Source organism: Pogona vitticeps, chromosome 1 (genome assembly GCF_051106095.1).
Source record: "Pogona vitticeps strain Pit_001003342236 chromosome 1, PviZW2.1, whole genome shotgun sequence".
NCBI classification, from domain to species: Eukaryota; Metazoa; Chordata; class Lepidosauria; order Squamata; family Agamidae; genus Pogona; species Pogona vitticeps.
The window spans coordinates 154951829-154974180 of NC_135783.1; the positions used below are offsets into that span (position 1 = coordinate 154951829).

Below are 22352 nucleotides of genomic sequence, written 5' to 3' on the forward strand. Positions count from 1 at the left end.
ATTTACCTTTTTAATTTTAAATTTTTAATACTTATTTAATTCTTACTGTTTTTAGCTTTTAAATATTGTATTTTTGTAATGATGTAAGCCACCTTGGATCCTTTTTAAGGAGAATGGCAGGATCAAATATTATAACTATCTCACTAAATAAATGTTCTTTGGCTGAGCCACACTTGATTGATTATAGTTCTCAAGCTGGCAGCATCTGGACATGTAACTTTTTTGAACGATGATCTGCTGGCTACTGGCTGGAGAATTCTAGGAGCCATAGTGAAAAAATTATAACTTCTCAAACCTCTGGCAAAAGACATGTCAGCCTGTGGATCTCCTGGTCTACGTCATTCCTGCTTCTATAGATGGGCTTTGTACAAGTGTGCTTCAAGCAAAGCAATGAGGAAAGTACTGGAATGTGAGCACTTAGAAATGCTTTTCATTTGCTTGGAAATATTGGAAGAGTTTTGATAGCAGTCCTAGAAGGTTATGCACTAGGGAGCCACCTCTTTGTTGAGGAAGAAGTCTACCAATAACTACACAAGGTCAGAGCCATAGAGCATGTTATGAGGTTAGCGTGAAGATGCTGATATAAAACCTCAGAATGAGGACATTGAATCATGAATGCAAGAGGAAATTCTTTCCAGTTACCTCGTCTAGCTTCCAGGAACAGAAGAACTCCATCGTTTTAAAATAGAGGTGGGAAGTCTTTGACCCCGAAGATGTTGTGGAGCCCATCTCCCATACTGTCTTGCCCTTGGCTAAACTGAATGTCCCAAACCTCTAGTGAGCCACATGTTCCCCTGTGCTGTTCTACTGCATAAGTAAATAGGCAGAATTTTCAGGAGGATGGGTGGTAGATTTATTTACTGTCCATATACGGGGGCCTTTTTGCTGTAGTTTCATAATTCTGGTTTATCAAGCGATATAGATTTTGGAACACATTGCAACATGCTTAATCTTCACTATATTTGATACTGTAAGGCAGGATAAAGAGCCCACAGTCAACCCACCGAATTAGAAAATGTGCTTAACAGCGTACTGTGATGCCATCTTACTCAATGGAGATTCACAATGAGGGTGTAATGATAACTTAATGGAAGCTGATGACTGATCTCTTCTGAAAAAATGAGCTTGTTGTAAAACTGCCTATCAGATAGTTCCTGAGCACTATCCTTCACAAGCTTTTATTTAACACAGCAGTATTTGCATGCATACCCTCTCTTCACATTTGCCCATTTGTCACTGCGATAGAAAATTACATTCATCAAAATCCATTCATTCTCCCGGTATCGCTGAATACAGGATTATCTTGGCTATGTCAGCTGCCCTGTGACGGGTAACAGTGAAAAATGGAGGTCGACATGTATCTTCAAGAGACAGTGGGTATCAAGCTGAAAAGATTAATGGAGCTGATGTCATCATGTTTGTATGGCATAAAAATGAATTCTGGAAACTGATGGATCTCTTGGTAACAATGAACACATTTTAAGCTACTCCCCTGCTGCCCCTTTGCTGATGAATTTTAGTGGCCATCAAAAGAAATACACTGAGATGTTTTATTAGATATAGAAAAGTTTGCTTAAATCCCCTGGGTTGCTGAACAACTTCTGCTATTGACCTGGCAGGAGCAATACATCAATGTCTGCTGAATGTAAGTTGTTCCTAGTCTTAGCTGTGTCGTGGCCATGTTGTCTCCTGTAGAATCAGCTGGCAAATCCCAGTATAGCTAGCAATTGGGCTGTCGCTTATAAACATGTCAAGGCCAAAGAGGAGTTGCAAGAATCTACTACTCAAACTCTTATTACTAGCAGGGATAAACAAAGGACTGTGTCTGTGAGGGAGAGGGCTTTATTTGTTCGTTTGTTTATTCTCACCCGATGGTAATAGTAATTCTGTGGGGAAATTTTTAACCTATGATTCTCATTCCAGTGGTGAGGGATTACCACCATTACATAAATTACAGCACTGTTCTTGACAGATACTAAAATGCTGTGCATTGGCCGCTGCTAGCTAATTTCAGAGTATTCACAAATATGTCCAGTATCCATCTTGAACAACTAAAAAAGTGACATGTTGGTTCATTATGAGAAATAAAGGTTGGCCCATGAGAACAAAACAAAATCAGTATCCACAGCCAGGCAATATCTTTAGTTTCATGCTGCTAAATTGCTTCTGACTTGTAACAACCCTGATCGGTTTCAGGTATGTGAGACGTTCAAAGAATGGTTTACCATTGCCACCAATGTGTGTGCCCAAAAGGGGATTTGAACCCAGTCTCCCAAGTCCTAGTCCAGCACTACACTACAATGGCTCACTTAATTTTAGTAGGACTTTTATTTGGACCAAGGAACATTCCAAAACGTGTACAAGCGTTCAGGTTCTCTTTCCAAGATGCTACGTAATGGTCTTCTGCAAGTGCAACCATTCTGCTCCTTGATTTTCCTTTTTTCCTTTACAACTGTCGCTCAGTTCCCTTAAGGCAATAATCATGTTTGATTCTCACTAGGCTCTCTCTCTCTCTCTCTTTTTGCTGCAGAGGGTTGCCCTAGTAGCCCATGTGTGGAAGTCTTTTGCACCTCGTCACATATCCTGCCTAGCAAAACAGATCTGAGCAGGAGCACCTTATACCATATGTCACTTGGCTTCATTTTGTCCTGTTGAAACTATAACCTTCAAATAATTGATCAGAAGTGTTTTAGTTCAGCAAATAAGTAAAATTATAAAGACATATCCTTAGAAAGTGTTATTGCGTGCATTAATATAAGCACCTTCCTAGAACATGTCCCTGTCTGCATCATTCTTTTAAAAGAGCGATTCAGAAAAGACTCTATGAAAAGACATTTCATATTGGCTATTCTGTTTTTGAACATTTTCTTATTGACCCTGTGCAGCGCCCAGGATGGAGTTAATCTGCTCTCAGATATTTCATCTGATCTGGATAATAGCATCCTGCCCTCAGGATTACGGATCAGCCAGTGGGAGTTGTTCTCATGATGTATCACATTTATCTTGTTTCATTTCTAAGTACCTTGCCATTCAATATCCTGTTACGCCTATGGATTGTTATGAAGCTGAAGGACTCCATTTAGATTCTGTGGTCCCCATTAATCTTTTAGATCATAATAAACAGTAGGTGATTGTTTTCCCCCCTTTTGCCTTAACAACTTAATTATATTTCACTGCAGGGTTTTGGGGAAAAAACAACACATGGTAAACTATATCAGAACTTCTAAAATATAGCTTTCACTATCATTTAGGGAAAGAATTTTGTGGTAGGGGGATATTATCAACTGTCTGGCAAATGTGTTCATCATTTACATCTGATTTTGCTTCTCATAACTCTTCTCTTTTATGTTGTTTGCTAAAGTAGCACAGTCATTCATCTTCAGGGTAAATGTTGGTTTCCCACAAATAGCTTTTTCCTATCTAGATCTATTTGGAAAGCATATCCATAAAGGTGTACCATTAGAGCAGTACAAACATATGATTTGTTGCTATCTGTGAGCATATATCTTCAGAAGGTCTGTGGGTGTCACATCAGTTCCTCTGTATCACACATGGTGAGGTTGTTTGCCTGCTAAACCCCTCTGTATGAGTAGAGCATAATGGTTCACAAAAAACATACTGTTGTAGCAATACATTTGCATGGGTGTTACTGTACATCTTAGTAGGACACCATAGAGGAGTTCAGTGTGTGTGGTGGCTCAGGTCCAGATTCCTACTCTTACTTGGTATATTGTTTCATCTTTTGCTGAAGGTGTGATGTTATACCTGCAAAAGGAGTGGTTTACGTTAAACACTCCTATTGGTGTCAGTGGAGAGACATTTCTCACCTCTTCTATCACTACTGTAGAAGCTAGAATTTTGATTTGATTCTTTAGCTGGTCTTGATGCACCACCAGACACATATAAGCCCAAACTAGGAAACATTTGTCTCATGTAGCAAGGTGTATGGTCTCTCTCTCTCTCTCACTCTCACACACACACACACACACACACACACACACACACACACACACACACACACACACACACACACACACACACACACACACACACACACACACACACACAAGTGACGAGCATTCCATGTAGCCCAGGGGTAGGCAATTAATTTCTACAGGGGGCCACATGAAAAATCTGAACTGTGTTCGGGGGCCGAACCAACTTTACTTAAAAATATGTTACGATTGTTTTTATTTTAAACTTGTGAATCTTCACAAATACTAAAGAGTTTTTTTGCGGTATGTTAAAGATAAGTACCTGATCAACTTTAGACAAAAAGGTATAAATGGTTTCGATGTTCAACTTGTTCAGTGAGAGAAATCCAGTGTGTCTTAGGCTTGAGCAAGTGCTTGAACACCAGACTGGAGCGACGACCAGCAGGCGGGACAGGAGCGGCTCGCGGGCCATATGTGGCCCTCGGGCTGCATTTTGCCCTGGTCTGATGTAGCCAAATATGCATCACCCATTGACAGAATGCATTATTATGACTTGTTCATCTGCAAGTTTTTGCGTCAAAAAACATCTTAAAATATCAGAGCTGTTACAGAATACGTGAAATGAATATGAGGAAAAAAACCCTTAACTGAATTCAGTAAAAGACTGCATTTGTTGATGAATATCATTGCTTCATTTGCATTCATGTTATTTTCTGATTTATTTTCTGATACCTCAGCTATGGCCCACTGATGTATGGAATACTTTCCCTTCCTTGAAATTGCACCATTTCTGCTTAGCTAACTTTTTGCACAGAACATGATTTGTTTGTTTTATGCTATACATTCTAGGAGCATCCTTCTGTAGCATTATTTGTTTCCTTGTTCAGGCAGTCTATAGTCTACCTTTAACTGTAAAATGCCCAAGGCAGCTAATAATAAAATACAATCAAAAGAAATTTATTTAAAAAATTGAAAACTTACTTAAAAAAAACACACTACTTTTTTTTTAAAAAAAGTGTACTTTGCATTCATGCTTAGGTTCAATAACTGTTTTGTCTTCCCTAGCTAGTGATTTTTCATAAAAAGAAACTATGGATAAACAAATAAACCCATGGCTTTCAGAGGTGACCATATGATTGGGGAATACTATAATGGAAATGGCTATAGAGTTAGTTTTCATTAATAAAACTGCTAGAACTAGCCCTTAAATCATTCAGCTTTTTATGAAGAGATTTAGGTTTTAAAAGTTCAGACTCTAGTCAATGTCAAATGTTCTTTTTTATTTTCAAATCTGATGCAGTGGGGAACTCCATTGTTAATTAAATCCCTCATTTTACAAAGTCGGTCTTTCTTGTTGTGCGCTCTGCTGTCCAGTAATTGACAATAATTGAGGGGTAGGCTCTCCAGTGAATAGGAAATTTTGTTGCAATGTGTCATTAAAATATTTGAAGTTTTAAGATGCTTAATAATTTAGCTTGTCACATGCTATAAACCTAACAGGATGCCTACATTTAGAAAACATCAGAACTGACCAAGGGCTTATTAAAGTCAATCAACAGACTCCCTTTGGCATCAGTGGGCGTTGAACCACAACGACTTTAAATATGGTAAATACAAAGGATACAGCAAGTATCTGGGGTTAGCAATTATTTAGTGACAAGAGCAGTTACTAATAGTTCACATTCTTGAAAAGGCTTCTATGATGTCATCTAAGATCCTTTGAGTCTTGGGTAGTTTCTTGCTGGCAGCATTGAGTGAATTATCAAGTGTTGCATCTTTTGCTACATGTAGTGACTTTTTCAAAGGTCTCTCATTTTGGGAGAGCATATTACATGACCTGTGAGCCCCAACTCTTCCTTCCCACCATCTTACCTCATGTATGCTACATTGGGTGGTGGCAGAAGGACAGAAGGATGTTAGTAACCCTGAGGAGATTATAATTCTCAGGATTACAGGTCCTGGGTCATTGATTTAACGCTGCTCCAGGCATCAGAAATGAAAGGAATGCCTTCTTTCATGCTTTCATCACTACAGTCAAAGCAGCAAGCCAGTAAATGGATGGAAGGGCAGGTGTCTGGAGGTCCACGGCTTTATAGGTGTGTGAGAAAAAGGGAATGTCTTTCCCCTCACCAGTCTCCATTTTTTCAGGCATTTTATTCATTTCTCCGTTTATGTAAACAACCCAGAATAACAATACAGTAATGGGGTGGTACACAACGTTCTACAAACAAATGAACGAACGAGTGAGCTAGCAAATGAACAAATGAGCAAGTAAGTAAGCAAGCAAACAAACAAACAAAACAATGAGCACCTCAGGTTTCCCTACTCAGTTGTGCTTCCCAGCAAATGATGAGCAAAAGCACACTGGTTAGGGTGCTGGAGTGAGATGTATCTATCATGAATAGTAACCATTGACACCTTCATCCGCTGTTAAATATACCTAATTGTTTTTTTCAAATCATTCCAAGTTAGCAACAGTTGTATAGCAGAGCCAGGGTTTGTAGAGTCAAAGTACAATGATATTTTGATTAGCAGGGGCAATCACATCATATGCTACCCCCTCAGACTTTCTTCTTCCCTTTAAGATTAGCTAGAATCCTTGTTATGACTACAGTGGATATCATTTTTCCCAGCAACAGTGCATTATTATGTGTTATCTATGTTGCAGTTCAGTGGCAACTTGCGCTTCAGTGGGCAATTATGACCCATCAGATTGACAATGTTCCTCCTTCTACCAGAGAACTGTTTGCTGGTACCGTTTTGTTGATATGGATTAATGCAGTTGTATATTTTTAGACTCTTTGGTGGCATGTCTGTGGGGAATGTCATAATGAGCATCTGCTGTTCAAAATTTACTGCTACCTTATTGCACTGGTGGGTGTTCATGTTGATTGGTAGCAGACCCAGTTCAAATGCATGGATCTGTAGTTGTACTGTGCTTGAGGCTAAGAGAGTCTGCTGTGTTACATTACACTCTGTTATTGTTCACTATATGCACCCCATCTATTACTGTTCAGGTGGGAAGTGTATAAATACATTACATAAATATATCAGCTGTATTTATTTATTCTTAGAAGAAACAGATTTAGGGGAAGCCAGTGATCCTAATTTTCTTGATCTTTTGGAAGCATAGACATTTACACAGGCTATGACCATCAATGACTACTAATTAGAATAGCTGTGCCACTTCAGCATCAGATACAGTATTCCTCTGTGCTATCAAAGGCTGGAGAATATGAGCAGGAAAGTGTTGTTGCATTTCTTTCCAGCTTGTAGATGTCCAACAGATAGTTGGCCTTTAATCTGAGTGGCATAACTCTTTCTATGTTCTTAGAATGTTGTAAAGAAACCTTTCCAATGTGTATCATATCACACTCAACAGTTGGGATGAGGAACATTGTACCATTCAGTTATTGTTGGAGTGTAATGCCCATCATAATCTGCAACTCCAGCATGATCTGGAGGACTGCATATCCTGCATCTGTCCTATAGATCAGTGATTCCCAACTTTGGGTCCCCCCAGATGTTTCTGGACTACAACTCCCAGAAATCCTGGCCAGCGCAGCTAGTGATGAAGACTTCTGGGAGTTTTAGTTCAAAAACATCTGGTTTTAGAACCATTGCACTACATCCTCCCTGGTCTGCCCCTAGTTTAGAAAAAGAAAGAGAAGTTAAGATGTTTTCTAACAAATTAGTGGGAAATGTTGTTATTGGTAGACCCTGTTATTTTTCCTGTTGTTCGGAAAGAATAAATTTGGACTCTAACTATACACCAGAATATCTGAGTTTTGAAGGTCACTGTGTCCAGTTCATTTTGTACTGTTTTTAAAAGATCTCACTTAGGGAACAGTTCACCTTGATATATATTCATCCCATCCTGCTGGGCAGAGCTCTGAAAACTATCGATGCTAGTGGGAGATGCCTGGCTACAGAACCCCAACGAGTAGCACTCCAGTCTCAAATAGACTCTGTGAATTAGCACAGGCTGCAAAGAAGACAAAGATCAATACAATCTGCAACCTGGAGTTGTGAGGCTGCCTTATAAATAAAAAGCCTAATGCAATTGAACTTTCTTCTTCCTTTGCTGCTGTGCTCTTTGCTTATGGCCTCTTTCATCTGCCTATTCATAGCTGTGAGGCAAGCAAAATTTAATCAAGCCTGCAGGGTGGGGGTGGGGGTGGAAGACATGCTGTCAGCCCAGGGCTCCAAAAACAGAGCTATCAATCAAGGATGAATCATAATACAGTACCTTTATGTTTTAGCCTCTTTAAGCTTCTTCCTCAGATGACTGGTTCTCTTCTATTTGGCTATGGGAGAACCAGAGATTGTCACTGGGCACAAGCTGGCTACTTGATGAGCTCCATCAGCTTCGTTTCTCCATAGTCGGTCTCTTCCCTCTGTTAAAAAAAGGGTATGAAATGTCTAATCAACTTGGCATTTCAAATGCTCAAGAGAGGGAAGATTGGCTCAGTAGAATAAGAGGCTACAGTATGACAAAAGGTGGTCCCAGGGGTCCTGCAGGCTTTTGTAAGTCATCATCCAAGTGTTCTCCCATCCTCCCACAGTCCTCCTCTACAGTGATATTACTTGGACTGGAAATGGTGAAACGAGGAGGTTCTTTCCACAGACTAAATTCAACTGATTGTATCTGGGTCTCTTGAATAAAATAGTTCCTGACTGGCAAGATGCTGGAATATAGTTTAATTTCAATTTATTATCTGCCAACACATGCCATTCAATCAGATAAACACAGGATCTGAGCTGTCATCACAGCATTTTATGCATGCTTAAAAATAGGATGCTTTCTTCACACATTTGGAAGGAATTGACTCATGTATAGATTATATATGCAAAGGCTGCTTAAAAAGTTTGCTGGGGTTGGAAATCTCTTCTAGTTTCTAAGAAAGTTTCCTTCTCATGAGACAGAAGAAACTGAAAGCTTGGGAAAGCTGTTGTTGAATCACAACAGGCTGCGGGCGTACAACACGAGCATGTACACAGCAAGGCAGTTTATAAAGTGTGAATATCTGTGGGATGGGCTGCATATTTTTCTCTATTAAATATTGGCATTCCAATGAACACATCAGTAAAATTTGCATTAAGCAGGACATTTACTGTATGAACTATTGGGGGACAAGGGCGTGGCATCGTGAGAGGGAAGATAGATATGAATCAGACAAGGCCAAAATCCCATGCTCGGCGTCTGCAAAGAGAGTGTGTAGGCATGGAGGGAAAGGTGACACCTTCATAGCCGTGTCAGTACAGAGGACCAGCAAAAGCATGTGACAGCGGTAGAGGACGAGACCAAATGGAGATGAAGGAAGAAAGGACAGAAAGTCAAGGAGCAGAGCTTGGAAGTAGAGCATTAACCAGTAACATAGATACTTTAGTAATGTTACTTCAGTATCTGTGTGAGTGTGTGTGCGAGAGAGAGAGAGGGAGAGAGAGAGAGCATGAGTAGGATGGAGATCATAAAAGTATGTGAGGCCTTTTCTCTTTCTGCAGCTTGAAGTTGTATTAAATACAATTTGTACAAATGACACACATCTGCCACAGAGATGAAGAAGGATTCTTAAGTATCATATGTAGATTTGAATTCACCAAGAAATCTTACTACAGGGGGGATGGCTGGGTGTCCCTTTTTAGGGAGGACCGTCCTTTTCTGACAGGGCTGCCCTAGGGCTAATGTTCTTTTGAAGGTGTTCATTTAAAGGGTGGCCATTGTCAAGTTTGGTTTAAAGATAAAGAACCATCAGGAAGGAGATCAGGGATTCTGAAATGGCTTACTCACAGTCAGCAGCATCTGGGTGGCATACTGAGCAGGCATACAAATCACCTGGTCCATCATGTCTTTCCTGCTCATGTGAAATGTATTGTAAGAATAATAATCCTGTGCCATCAAGTCAATTCTGAATTATGGTGACCCTTTTCAGGGTTTTCCAGGTAGAGAGTACTCAGAAGTGGTTTCCCATGAACTTCTTCTGGAGATATCCGGGACTGTACAGCTTGCCCAAGGTCACACAGGCTGGCTGTTCCCCTAGGAGGCACAGTGGGGAATTGAACTCCCAGCCTCTGGCTCTGCAGCCAGATATGTAAACCACTGAACTATTCAGCCATCTTGAAATGTATTCTAATTCTGTTTAAACTATTAAAATCCTTTCTAATTTTGCACGTGTACATATAAATAAGCATTTGTTGTTTTATGTGAATCAATGCCCTCTTTTTTCTACTTTTTTTTTACTCTGCATGCCCACCTTTTATTTTCCTTGTTAAGTGGTCATCCTAAGTATTGGTTCCCTACCAACCATGGCCATGTACCATCTTTCTCGTAGTACTTAAAAGTTGCTAAGTATCAAAAGCTTCATGAACAGCAGAATGCTCCACAAGATGGTTTGGCAATATTGTCCACCCACTTCCATGTCAAGAATTCTTAGAAGAAGGCATGTGGCCGGTCTTCCCAAACTGTTCAATTTTTAGTCTTCCTCACCGTTGTCAACACTTAAGAATGTAACACAGATACAGAACTGAAGGTGAAACATTATTTCTTCATCGTGGTCTTCTGTGAATGCACACAAAGGGTTAATACCAGCGCCAGCGTTGGGCCTCTCGGAACGTTTTCTAGCTGCAAGAGAAAAGTAACAATGTTTAGGACTACCCCTACTGCGCACGCCCAGCCTAACCGTCCCTCAGTTCCATTTTTCCGCCTAGCGGTTTGGAGCCTCTCGTCTTAGCTGCGTTTATTGCTGCGTTATTGCGATCTATCTGATTTTTGGCTTTGACCCTTGCTTCGCTCACGGACTACCCTAGCGCTTTTTCCCTTCAACTTGACGACCCGGTGTATTTTCTGGCTTACTCGGACTGTGTTTGGACTGCTCTGCCTTATCCTTGGACTTGTCGTTTCGGTTTCCTTACTACCCTATGTCCCCTTCAGGGCCGTTCAGCAGGTGTGTGGTGTGCGACCGCAAAATCCCCCATCAAGACGGCCACGATACTTGCCTGTATTGTTTGGGCGAGTCGCACAATCCCAAAGCTTGCCCACACTGCAAAGCCTTCACTAAGGCCGCTCTCAAGGCTCGCCAACAGCGCCTTAAACTTCATCTGTGGGAGTCAACGTTGTCTTCCACGGCGCCCTCGGAGGGGGAAATGGCTTCCACTTCTCGAGCAGCTCCTGTTCACTCAGTCGTCTCCAAAGTTTCCAAAATGTCGAAGAAATCCGCGTCGTCGAAATCGGCCGCTCCTGCTTCACCCGAGCCTCCGGCTCCGAAAGCTAAGCCGTCGAAATCGTCCAAAGCTAAGGCGGCCGCCCAGCTTAAAATGACATCTATTCCACTTTCTCCGAGCTCGGGTTCCATCCCATCGCCGATTCTTGAGGAGTTGTCGAGGCGCTTCGGGGCCTCGGCCGAGGCACCCGCGCCTCCTCCTGCTCGACGTACTGAAGTGATACCGCCTTCGGGAAGGTCTTCCCCGACGCCGAGCCAGTTAGTCGCTGTCACTACTGGCCTCGCTTCTGCCCCACATAGCCCTTTTCCTGCGGGCCAGGGGTCGCCTCCCGTGTCGATCTCGTCCGTACACTCGGACTCGAGATCTCCTCGAGAGAAGATACCTCGATCACCTGTGCGCTCGAGGTCTAAATCTCCTCGAGGCAAACGTTCTCGCACGGAGAAGCATGGCTCCCCGAGTCGGTCCCCATCCTCCGGCCGCTCGAGGTCGAAGTCTCCTCGACGGAAACGATCGAAGAAGAGGCATCGAGCTTCCACTCAGTCCGACTCTAGCGATCGCTCGGACTCGAAATCCTCTAAGCGTAAACGCTCTAAGAAGAAGCACCATTCTCATCGACGTCGTAGCAAGCACCGACGTCGGTCCTCTTCTTCCCGTTCGGCGGATTCCGACCGCCCTAAGCGTCGTAAGCACCATCGACGTCGACGCGGCCGTTCGCGGTCTCCTCCTTCGTCGTCGACATCCGCCTCTCGAGACCGGTACCGCAAAAAGATCCGGTACATATATGTCTCTTCTTCTTCGGAGTCGACCCGACCTCGACGCCGACGCCGGGCCATTCGAGCCAAAGACCACCCTCTTCCGGTACCGGTTGCCCCTCCACCGCAACCGGCCCCTCCCACCTCGGCACCGACCGTGGTCCCCGTTCGACCCCCGACAACGCAGGTCGACGTCGAGAAGCCCCCTCCAAAGAAGAAGAGGGACGTCTTCTCCTCTGATCCAGATGAGGTGTCCACGGAGCGGTCTTCTGACTCCGATCAGGAGCAACCCCCACCCTTACCACCGCATGATTTACCTCCGGGTGATCTGGTGCTTTCCGATACTGGCGATACTCACGCTCCTTCTCCATCTGAGGATTTTTCTTCTTACTCTCAGATGATGTCCAGGCTTGCCAAGACGCTTAAATTGGACTTGAATCTCCCTTCCCCTCCGGGAGAGGACTTGTTCTTTGGAGACATAAAAAGGGACAGTACCGCTCCCCCCAGTATAGCCTTTGTGCCTGTAGTTATGGAGGCCATCAAGGAGTTCTGGGCTCAGCCTGCGACTACACCTAATGTCCCTCGTCGCACAGAACACTTCTACAAGATTCATGGGGCCGATACTCATTTTCTGCTCAAGCATCCTATTCCAAACTCACTCATTGTTGAAACAAGCTGTTCAAGGCCTTCGGCCAAAGCTCATGTTACCCCAGTCGACAAGGAAGGTAAAAAGCTGGAACTCATCGGCAGGAAAATCTACTCCCTTGTCACCTTGCTACTTCGAGTCATAAATTATCAAACTGTTTTGGGAGCTTATCACAAACAATTGTGGCTCAAACTTTTGCCTGGGTTGAAAATGATACCTGAAGACACCAGGCAAGCCTTTCTTAACTCATATGAGGAAGCTCAGACGGTATCCAAGTATGAACGTCTTTCCATCAGACATGCAGCAGAAATCTCTGCCAGAGTCCTCATGTCTGCCATCTCTATCCGGCGCCATGCTTGGCTCCGTTCTGCGGACATAATGGAGGACGTCAAGTCAAAAGTTGAAAGCCTCGCCTTCGACGCTACCGGGCTGTTCAACGAAAAGACCGACTCCCATTTGGAGGACCTTCACAAGGCTAAGAGAACTGCTAAGTCCTATTCTGTTCAGACTCAATCTAGACAGCGACGCCCTCAATGGCGTAAATCTTATGGACAGTATCAATCTTCCCAACAATACCGTCCTTACAAACACCTTCCTCAGCAGCGCTCTGGCCAGTCCTCTTCTTCTGTCCAGGGCTATCAGGGATACCGCCCTCGTCCGCCCCATCGCCGCCAACCTTTTAAGCCACCTGGCAGAAAACAAAAACAGTATCTTTGACTTTCGGCCCCCCGTTTTCACCCATTCACCACCTACCACCCGCCTTCAACCGTTTCTTCACAACTGGTCTGTCATCACAAACGACACTTGGGCTCTAAAAATTATTCAGCACGGTTACCAGCTGGAGTTTATAAGATCTCCTCCGCTGGGTTTCATTACTCATTCTCCCTTCGACTCCTCGCTAGAGGAAGAAATATCATCTCTCTTAGAAAAAGAGGCCATCTCTACAGTACCACCTCACGACGTACAATGCGGGTTTTACTCCCGCTACTTCGCCGTCTCAAAAAGCGGAGGAGGCATAAGACCCATCCTCGATCTAAGACTCCTCAATACTTACCTGCGACCCAGACGGTTTCGGATGCTTACCTTAGAGTCCATCATGCACTTGCTGAAAAAGAGCAACTGGTTCGTCCTTATAGATCTAAAGGACGCATACTTTCACGTCACTATTCACCCCGACCACCGCAGGTTCCTTCGGTTCATCTTTCAGGACACGGTCTACGAATTCCAGGCCCTGCCATTCGGTCTGTCCACAGCTCCCCGGACCTTCACCAAGGTCATGGCTCCGGTGGCGGCTTACCTTCGTCTCAGGGGCATTCACGTTTACCCTTACCTGGACGATTGGCTCGTAGTCTCCACCTCGAGAAGGCAATCCCTGAAAGACACAAGATTCATTCTGTATCTTCTTTCCAATCTCGGTCTCACTGTCAACAAACAGAAGTCCCGGCTCATTCCCTCCAAGACAGTTCAATACATAGGGGTCTGCTTGGACGCTGTAAAGGGTCGAGTCTTTCTTCCCCCGGAAAGAATACACAAGATTCGACGAGCCATCAGGAAATTTCTCCCCGGTGCTCGGGTGACAGCCCACCATGCCCAGCACCTCCTCGGCCTGATGTCTTCTACGACGCCGGCGCTAGCGCACGCTCGCCTCAAACTCCGGTCGCTCCAATCTTGGTTTCTCACCCTTTTCGACCCCATGATCGACAGTCAAAGGAAACGCCTTCGTGTCACCCCGGAGCTCACCAGACAACTCCAGTGGTGGATGTACACACCCCATCTCACGGTTGGCCGGCCCTTTCGTCCACTCCGTCTCACCGTTCAAGTTACAACGGACGCCAGTCCGTCCGGCTGGGGGGCGCACTGCGGGCGTCGCACCATTCACGCCCTCTGGACGCCTCAAGAAGCCATGTTCCACATCAATTACCTGGAACTGCTGGCGGTTATCAAGGCCTTCAAGTCCTTCCTTCCTCTCCTCCGCGGCCGCGGAGTTCAGCTAGTGACGGACAACACTACCACAATGCACTATGTCAACAAGCAGGGAGGAACCCGCTCTCATTCACTCCTGTATCTCTCCATCCTCCTTTGGGAATGGTGTTACCGTCATCATATCTACCCGGTGGCCATCCATGTAGCCACGGAGGACAACACACTTGCGGACACTCTGAGCAGGCTTCACTATCAGACTCACGAATGGGAGTTGAACCCTCTGGTCTTCCAGGACCTTTGCAACCAGTGGGGGACCCCAGTGCTGGATGTGTTCGCATCCCCTCACAACGCAAAATGCTCCCGCTATGCCTCCCGGGCAGGTCTCGGTCACCACTCGCTCGGCGACGCATTCATGATTCCATGGAACCAGGGTCTCTTGTACATATTTCCACCGATCCCGTTGATACAGAGATCCTTGATCAAACTCCGACGCTCGATGACTCCGGCCATCTTCATCGCACCCTTTTGGCCTCGCCAAGTGTGGTTTCCCACCCTAGTCAGCATGGCTGTGGACTCAGTAACCCTTCCGATGTGGCCGGACCTACTGACCCAGGAAGCAGGCGAAGTCCTTCACCCCGACCTCGACACGCTCCATCTGACGGCGTGGAGGATCGTCCAGAAATTCAGGAGGTCTTGACCAATGCCATCAAACCCTCCACGTCTCGCTTGTATGCCTACAAATGGAACAGCTTTCTGAAATTTACCCAGCAGAGGGATCTCGCCTCCTCACCTGTGTCTCTTTCCACACTTCTGCAGTATCTCCGTTACCTGTTTGATTTCCACCTGTCTATCTCTACTATCAAGGTGTACCTGGCTGCGGTTGTCTTCTTTCAGCCCAGAGCTTCTCCCTCATCCCGCTTTTTCTCCCATCCTACCGTCAGGATGTTTTTGAGGGGTCTCTCTAACCTCCGACCTCCCGTTCGTCCTCCACTCCCTCAGTGGTCCCTCCATTTGGTTCTGCATGCCCTATCCAGACCCCCATTTGAACCTATGGCTACCTGTGACCTCAAAATGCTCTCTTTAAAAACGCTATTCCTAGTGGCTATCACCTCTGCTCGTCGAGCTAGCGAGTTGGCAGCTCTCCGCCATGACCAACCTTTTCTTCAGTTCTTTAAGGACAAGGTTATGCTTTACCTGGACGTCTCTTTTCTTCCTAAGGTGGTCTCCGACTTCCACGTCAATCAGCCACTTATTCTGCCAACTTTGTTTCCGTCCCCGACGACTGATGTTGAACGCATGCTCCACATGCTCGATGTTCGACGGTCCTTAGCTTTTTACGTGTCCAGGACCAAGGACTTTCGCCTGCCCAACAGACTCTTCCTTTGCCACTTTGGCCCAAAGAGGGGTTGCCCGGCCTCGCCGTCCACGCTCTCTCGGTGGCTCGTGTCTACCATCGCCCTTGCCTACGAGCTCAACCACAGAGATCCTCCACAGGGACTTAAAGCCCATTCCACCCGGGCTGTTGCCTCATCCACTGCCTTACTTCGTGGCGTCGACCTGCCCGACATCTGCCGGTCCGCTACGTGGTCTAATGCCTCTACCTTCATAACCCACTACAGATTGGACGTGAGGGCAAAAGAGGAGACCAAATTCGGGAGGGCAGTGCTAGCATCGGCTCTTCAGTGACAGCCCACCATCCGGTTAGTAAGCGTGCTAATCACCCTTTGTGTGCATTCACAGAAGACCACGATGAAGAAAGAAAGGTTACTTACCTGTAACGATGGTTCTTCAAGTGGTCATTCTGTGAATTCACACAATCCCGCCCGGCCTCCCCTCTGTCTGTCTGTCACTGGCGTCTCTCTGACTCGAGGGCCTATGGCGGACAAATGGAACTGAGGGACGGTTAGGCTGGGCGTGCGCAGTAGGGGTAGTCCTAAACATTGTTACTTTTCTCTTGCAGCTAGAAAACGTTCCGAGAGGCCCAACGCTGGCGCTGGTATTAACCCTTTGTGTGAATTCACAGAATGACCACTTGAAGAACCATCGTTACAGGTAAGTAACCTTTCTTTTTTTTCTCTCCTCCCACCTCACTTTTCTGATGAATCTTTTGAATAACACCTCTCAAAAACAACAACAACAGAAATCCCAAAACATAAGAATCATTTGCCAAGAATCCTTGCTATGAACTAATAGTTGTATTTTATGTCTGCCATTTACATGGCTCGCTTTTGTTGACTTTTTTCCTTTCCTTTTCTTTTTCTTCTTTTTTTGGTATGAACTGTTTTATTTGCTTTTGGCACTGCCTGCCATCTGGCTGACTTGTGCTGCTCTTTTTTGCTTTTGCCTAAGCATATCTATATTTAAGAAAAGATAGGCTTATATAAATAATGACAGAATAAAAGCTTTTCAAAGGCCTTTCCAAAACAGAAAACATCCTTGCTCAATGCATTTGCAATGAGATTGAATGGTAGGTTCGTTGCTTTAAGCCAATTCACTCTATTGTATACCTGGCAGATGTCTGTCTTATGACTCATCTACCAAATGTTAGATTGTGGTAATCAGCTAGATTGATGCCCTGCTCTCATTCATATCATGCTCAAGGCTGGATTGTTATAAGTAGCTGTCTCTTTAAAAAACACAAAACCCAGAGCAAAAAACTCATTTTGCAAGTGCAAGCCCTGTGTGTTTATTTATCTGCTTATTTAATGTCATCACCGCAGATGGCACTGATAGATATCTGCTTCACAGTGGGGACAGTGCAAGTCACAACAAGTTGCGGTCTAAAGGAGGGAGAGAAAGAACTGCAGATGGAAGTGGTATAAATGAAGAATAATACAGACATGTACTTAATGTGAAAGTTCAAGTAGGGGGTTTCAGCCAAAGGACCTAAGAAAGAGATAATCTGCAAGAGTGATTTAATAATCACAACAGATATTATCTAATCTTTGTAATAAACCTGTAAGTCATACAAGGGATGTGGTGTGACGCTCAGGGCTAAACCGCGGAAGCCTCTGTGTTGCAAGGTCAGAAGATCAGCAGTCATAAGGTCGAATCCACATGATGGAGTGAGCTCCCATCACTTTGTCCCAGCTCCTCGCCAACCTAGCAGTTCGGAAGCATGCAAATGCGAGTAGATCAATAGATACCACCTCGGTGGGAAGGTAAAACGGCGTTCCCTATTCACGCTGGCCATGTGACAATGGAAACTGTCTTCGGACAAGCGCTGGCTCTACGGCTTGAAAAATGGGATGAGCGCCACCCCCTAGAGTCGGACACGACTGGACTAAAAATGTCAAGGGGAACCTTTACCTTTACCATACAAATTATTATATCCTGTATTTCAAATGAGAAACTGAGTCTCAGGGAGAGTGGCTTACCTAAAGCAATTTATTGGGTTCACAGCAAAAGAGATTCAGTCTGGAGACCTCCTGATATGTATCTTTCAGTGTTAGCCCAAAGGTGTCCGGTGGTGGACTCCCATCTTCCCTTGTTGTGCCAACGTCTATGGCCGGTATACTCCTGAGCTACTGCTGAGTGGAAAGCCTCACTAGGTTAGTAGTGTGAGATTGTGGTTCATGTACAAGCATTGCCACTGCCCAGTTTTCTGGGTTATGTCAAATTCTAGACAGAATACCTGGAGCACATTTGGACTACCCTCAAGCCAGGACTCCTAGCTTTCATTCCTTATTTAAGTTACATCACTAGCCCTTGTAAAATGAGTGATAGAAAGCAAAATATTTTGTGACTGTTTTGCCTGGTTGTTCTCTCCAAGAGAAGAATTCTGTCATCCTCTCCCAGTTCCATGGCTATTCTTGCAGTTTGGAGAAAACCTAATTCTAGCTTGTTGCAGACAAATTAAATTCCTTGTAGAAGTGCCTGCAAACCTAGGAAGCAATGAACTTCTAGGACTATATAGTAAGAGACGTGCAACTAAATAATACCTGTGCAAAGAGGGATCAAAACTTGTAGAATTGGAGTTCATTTGGAGTTTGCAGTATTGGCGGGAGAGAAGAGGAGAAGATAGAAAAATAATGATCTGATTCTTCCTGTGAATCAGATTTCTGGAAAGAGGATTCAAACAATGAGAAGAAAACATTCTTTTGAGAGAACTCATTCTGCGTTTACATGTCATGGAATATGATCTGGCCCTTTGAGTAACTCATCCAGATATATATCTTATATAAGGAAATGTAAACAGGCGTCTTATATAAGGAAATGTAAACAGGCGATTGACATGCTTGTATCTATTAGGAATCAAACATTGGAAAAGTTTCCTTCTTGGACTACAGATCTTGGAATCCCCCATGACCACACTGCCTAAAATATTCTGGATGATGTAGTCCTCCCAAAAGTAATGTTTCCAAGCACCTTTGGAGATCTTATTCTGTACTGCAGTGTAGCCCACATCAGTGAAACAGTACAGTGGTTGTTGGAATAGGCAGGTAGACAGGATTTATGCTGAAGAAAAATGGAAGCAAAATATGGATGAGTATTTCTAAGGCGGGAGGACATTTCTGCATCTTGATATTGACAACGATTTTGAAATAGATATGTTCCTTATACAAAGTTTTTAGAAGAATAATTAGTCTGTTGCAGCAAAAGCAACAAGGAATCTTGCAGGACCTTAAAGACTGCTGTTTTATTTGTCATAAAGTGTGCTGGACCGGGAGGGTGGACCCAGTGGGATGGCTGGGCATGGAAATCCTAAAAATGCAAACGTTGATCATTATCTTAAATGTGGAATAGTTAGTAGTTGCACTGTAGCCCAGATATACATGAACTTTTACAAATATAGTGTAATGAAAAATCAAATCAGTCCAAAAGAAGAGGAAAACAATAGAACATCTTATAATAATAATAAAATATTTAATTGGTATATCACATCTTATATTCTTGCTTTTGATTCCTGCACTTTGACCTCATTTCCCCCCCCCCTTTTTTTGCTACAAATCATGTGGCTGTGTATTGTTTGGGTTTGATTTGTGGGGTATTCGCATGGATCTCTAGGGCTTGTTTTTGCCATCAGTAGAACATAGTGACAGTGAATGGTGGTGATCTGAAGATATTCTCTTGTATATTCTTGTAGCCTCTACAGGTTACAAAATACCATTATTTATTTACATATATGCACCAGCAATATATATGGTAATTTTACGTGGCTTACCTATCCTTATTTATCCCCATGGCAACCACGTGAGATAGGCTTAGCTAAAAAGTCTGGACTGGCCTAAGGAAACCAAGTAAGCTTGGTGACTGAGCAGAGATTTCAGACTGGTTTTTCCTCTTCCAAATCAAGCCCTCTAATGTGGGCACTGTACTGGCTCTCTGAGATCAGGGATAACAAGGCCAAAGATGAAACATACTAATAGAAAAAAATTAACTACTAAAAACATACTGGTAATTTAAAAAAAAAAAAACTACTAATATACCTAAATAGCATAATATGCAAGTTTGCAAAATTCCTGAACGCTATTTTGTATGCTGTGACTTCCATGGAGAAGACCTACCCTCGGCTTGCACAACGACCGTGCTTGCAGAAATGGCATGGCGCATGTGACCACGCTAGAGGAATTCTCTATTCAGTGGAAGAGCAGTGTGATGTATCTTCTTTGCTGTCTCATCCTCTGGTTTATGTTCTAGTGATTATTTCACGTAACGACAAAGAGCACTGAGGATTCTTTTCACTTTCTTTTCCACCTTGTGTCTGATGATAGGGGCTGGGGTTCTGTGAAAGGTTGATATGTTAGCCTTTAGAGCACTTCCAAATTGTTTTGCTTTGCCATGTTTTCTGTTACTGTAAATTATGCTATGGCTTATACATCTTTATCTGTGCATAACCACACCAGTGTTGTCGGTGTTGGTGTGGCAGCGCATATTTTTGGTTTCTGCAAATTGTAGGCCAAACCTAGCTCCTCCCAGGCTGTGGGACTCCTCGCCAAGGGAGACTAGGCTGGCTTCCACCCTTTTGTTTTTCCGCTGGCATTCAAAGCCCGTTTTACTTAAGTAGGCTTTTGGCAGACAAGAAATAGAGGCTTTAGCAGGTTGATGCGTATGTCTTTGCGTCCTTCTTTGGTTGGATGTGTTCTTCAAATGCTTTTTAACTTGATACGGTTTTAATACTACAGTTCGTTCAGTTGTGTTTTAGCATCATGACTATTTGTCTCTCACTGTACCTGTTTTGACCCTTTCATTCATATTTGGTTTTAATCTACTGGTAAGCCATCTCGACTTCCGTCTTGACTGGGAGTAATGAAAGAAGTAAAAAGAAACACCAGCAAGCAAACAAGCAAACAAACAATCTGAAATTCTAGCCTGAACTTTTTTTGTCTAAAGACTCAAAATATATTGCTTAACAAATCATGCTTTTTTTCTGTCCTCTCTGCAGATGGATCGTATCATTTTCTGTGTATTTTTGGAGGTTGACTACAAAATTTACAAAAAGAAAATGAACGAATTCTTCCCCACAGGTTAGTTCTTTTATGTTTTTCTTTCAAAACGTAGTTTTCTTCAAATATGGTCCCTAAATCGGCAGTTACACACTGTGGCATATTTATATGTTATCTATAATACTATAAACATTTTCTGTTAAGATTTTTGATGTATAAAACTAGGTATTTGCACCAGTACTGAAATTTAGATTCAGAATTTGAATTACAGCCCTTCATATGGAACATGAAATTTAAAATGAATACTATGTTGTCATTATTTCCCCCTTTAAAAACACACAAAAGGGCAAACTATTTTTCAAGGATTCCCCTGTGTCCTCAGACACCTTTCCAGTGATTGTGCCACATAAAAAGAGTGCACACAATGGCTAGCAGTGCCTAGAAAAATGACAGAATTTAAAGATTTTGCTCTCACTCCAGCCTTGCTCCCCTGGGAAACCCATAGAAACCCCAATCAGGAGGCACTGAATTCTCTGCTCCCACCACCCTCTTCGAGTTTCATTTCTCTAGAAATCATTCCAGGATGCCTGAGAAATTGGTTTGACTTTCACCTCTTCCTCTAGCAAGCAGAAAACTATCCTTTTGCTTTCTAATCTATTGGAGTAAATGGGACTCCAAATATTAGAAATTATTATTACAAATACCTGGAACTATCAAACTCTGATTCAGATATACTCAGAACTATTCAAATATGTCCTTTTTTAATGTGTGAGTTCTGAATATTTCCCAAATCCAAGTACACATTCCTAAAAACGTGTAAATATAATGTAAATAAAGGTATCAACATTATTTCTATGTTTAGAAGAAAAAAGCTAACTTTATAAGGAAGTCTATATTTTCCCCTCTGGTACTTTGTTACATGAAATCACAAATATTAGACTAGCTATTTCTATTACTGCATATAGGAAATTGCATCCAAGAACTGCAAGAAGAATAAATAATCCTTTTTATTAAGCCTCCAAAAGGCAGTACTATATTTCTTCTTTCCTTGAGTTGTCAGCAAGTGCAAATGTAACTCTCTCTCTCTCTCTTTTTAACCATTTCCTGTTGATCAGGGGGTCGGAGAGAACTGAGATTGTTACAGAAGGCAGCATACAGTAGTTGTTCCTGTGTGGGTTCGGAAAATGGAACTTCTGGTCTGCTACACCTCCTAATTTTCAGTAATGACTGACATGAACATTTCTTACATCAGTAATGGTCAGATACTGTTTGCATATTAATTTTAAAGTATTAAGAGCCACCACAGTAGTTTCTGCCTTCTTCTCAGAATCCCTCCGACATTTTTTTCTGTCCCTCTATGACACCATGGGAAGACCCTGGATTCCAGAGAGATTTCATATTTCACCCTTGGGCTGAGATCCAAGTAATGATCTCGAGCAGCCCTCCTTCCCCCATACACTTCTCCTAATTTCTTTCACCTCATGTTGAA

General features: G+C 43.4%; 1 protein-coding gene across 3 annotated transcripts in view; it reads left to right on the top strand.

Annotated features, from left to right (window-relative positions):
* Positions 1 to 22352, top strand: part of MACROD2 (mono-ADP ribosylhydrolase 2) — a 1236456-nt gene that overhangs the window by 1040584 nt on the left and 173520 nt on the right. For all 3 annotated transcript variants that reach the window (XM_073003448.2, XM_073003446.2, XM_073003438.2), the window contains exon 9: positions 20863 to 20944. In XM_073003448.2, coding sequence (XP_072859549.1) covers positions 20863 to 20944 — 82 coding nt within the window. The remainder of the gene's footprint in view (positions 1 to 20862; positions 20945 to 22352) is intronic.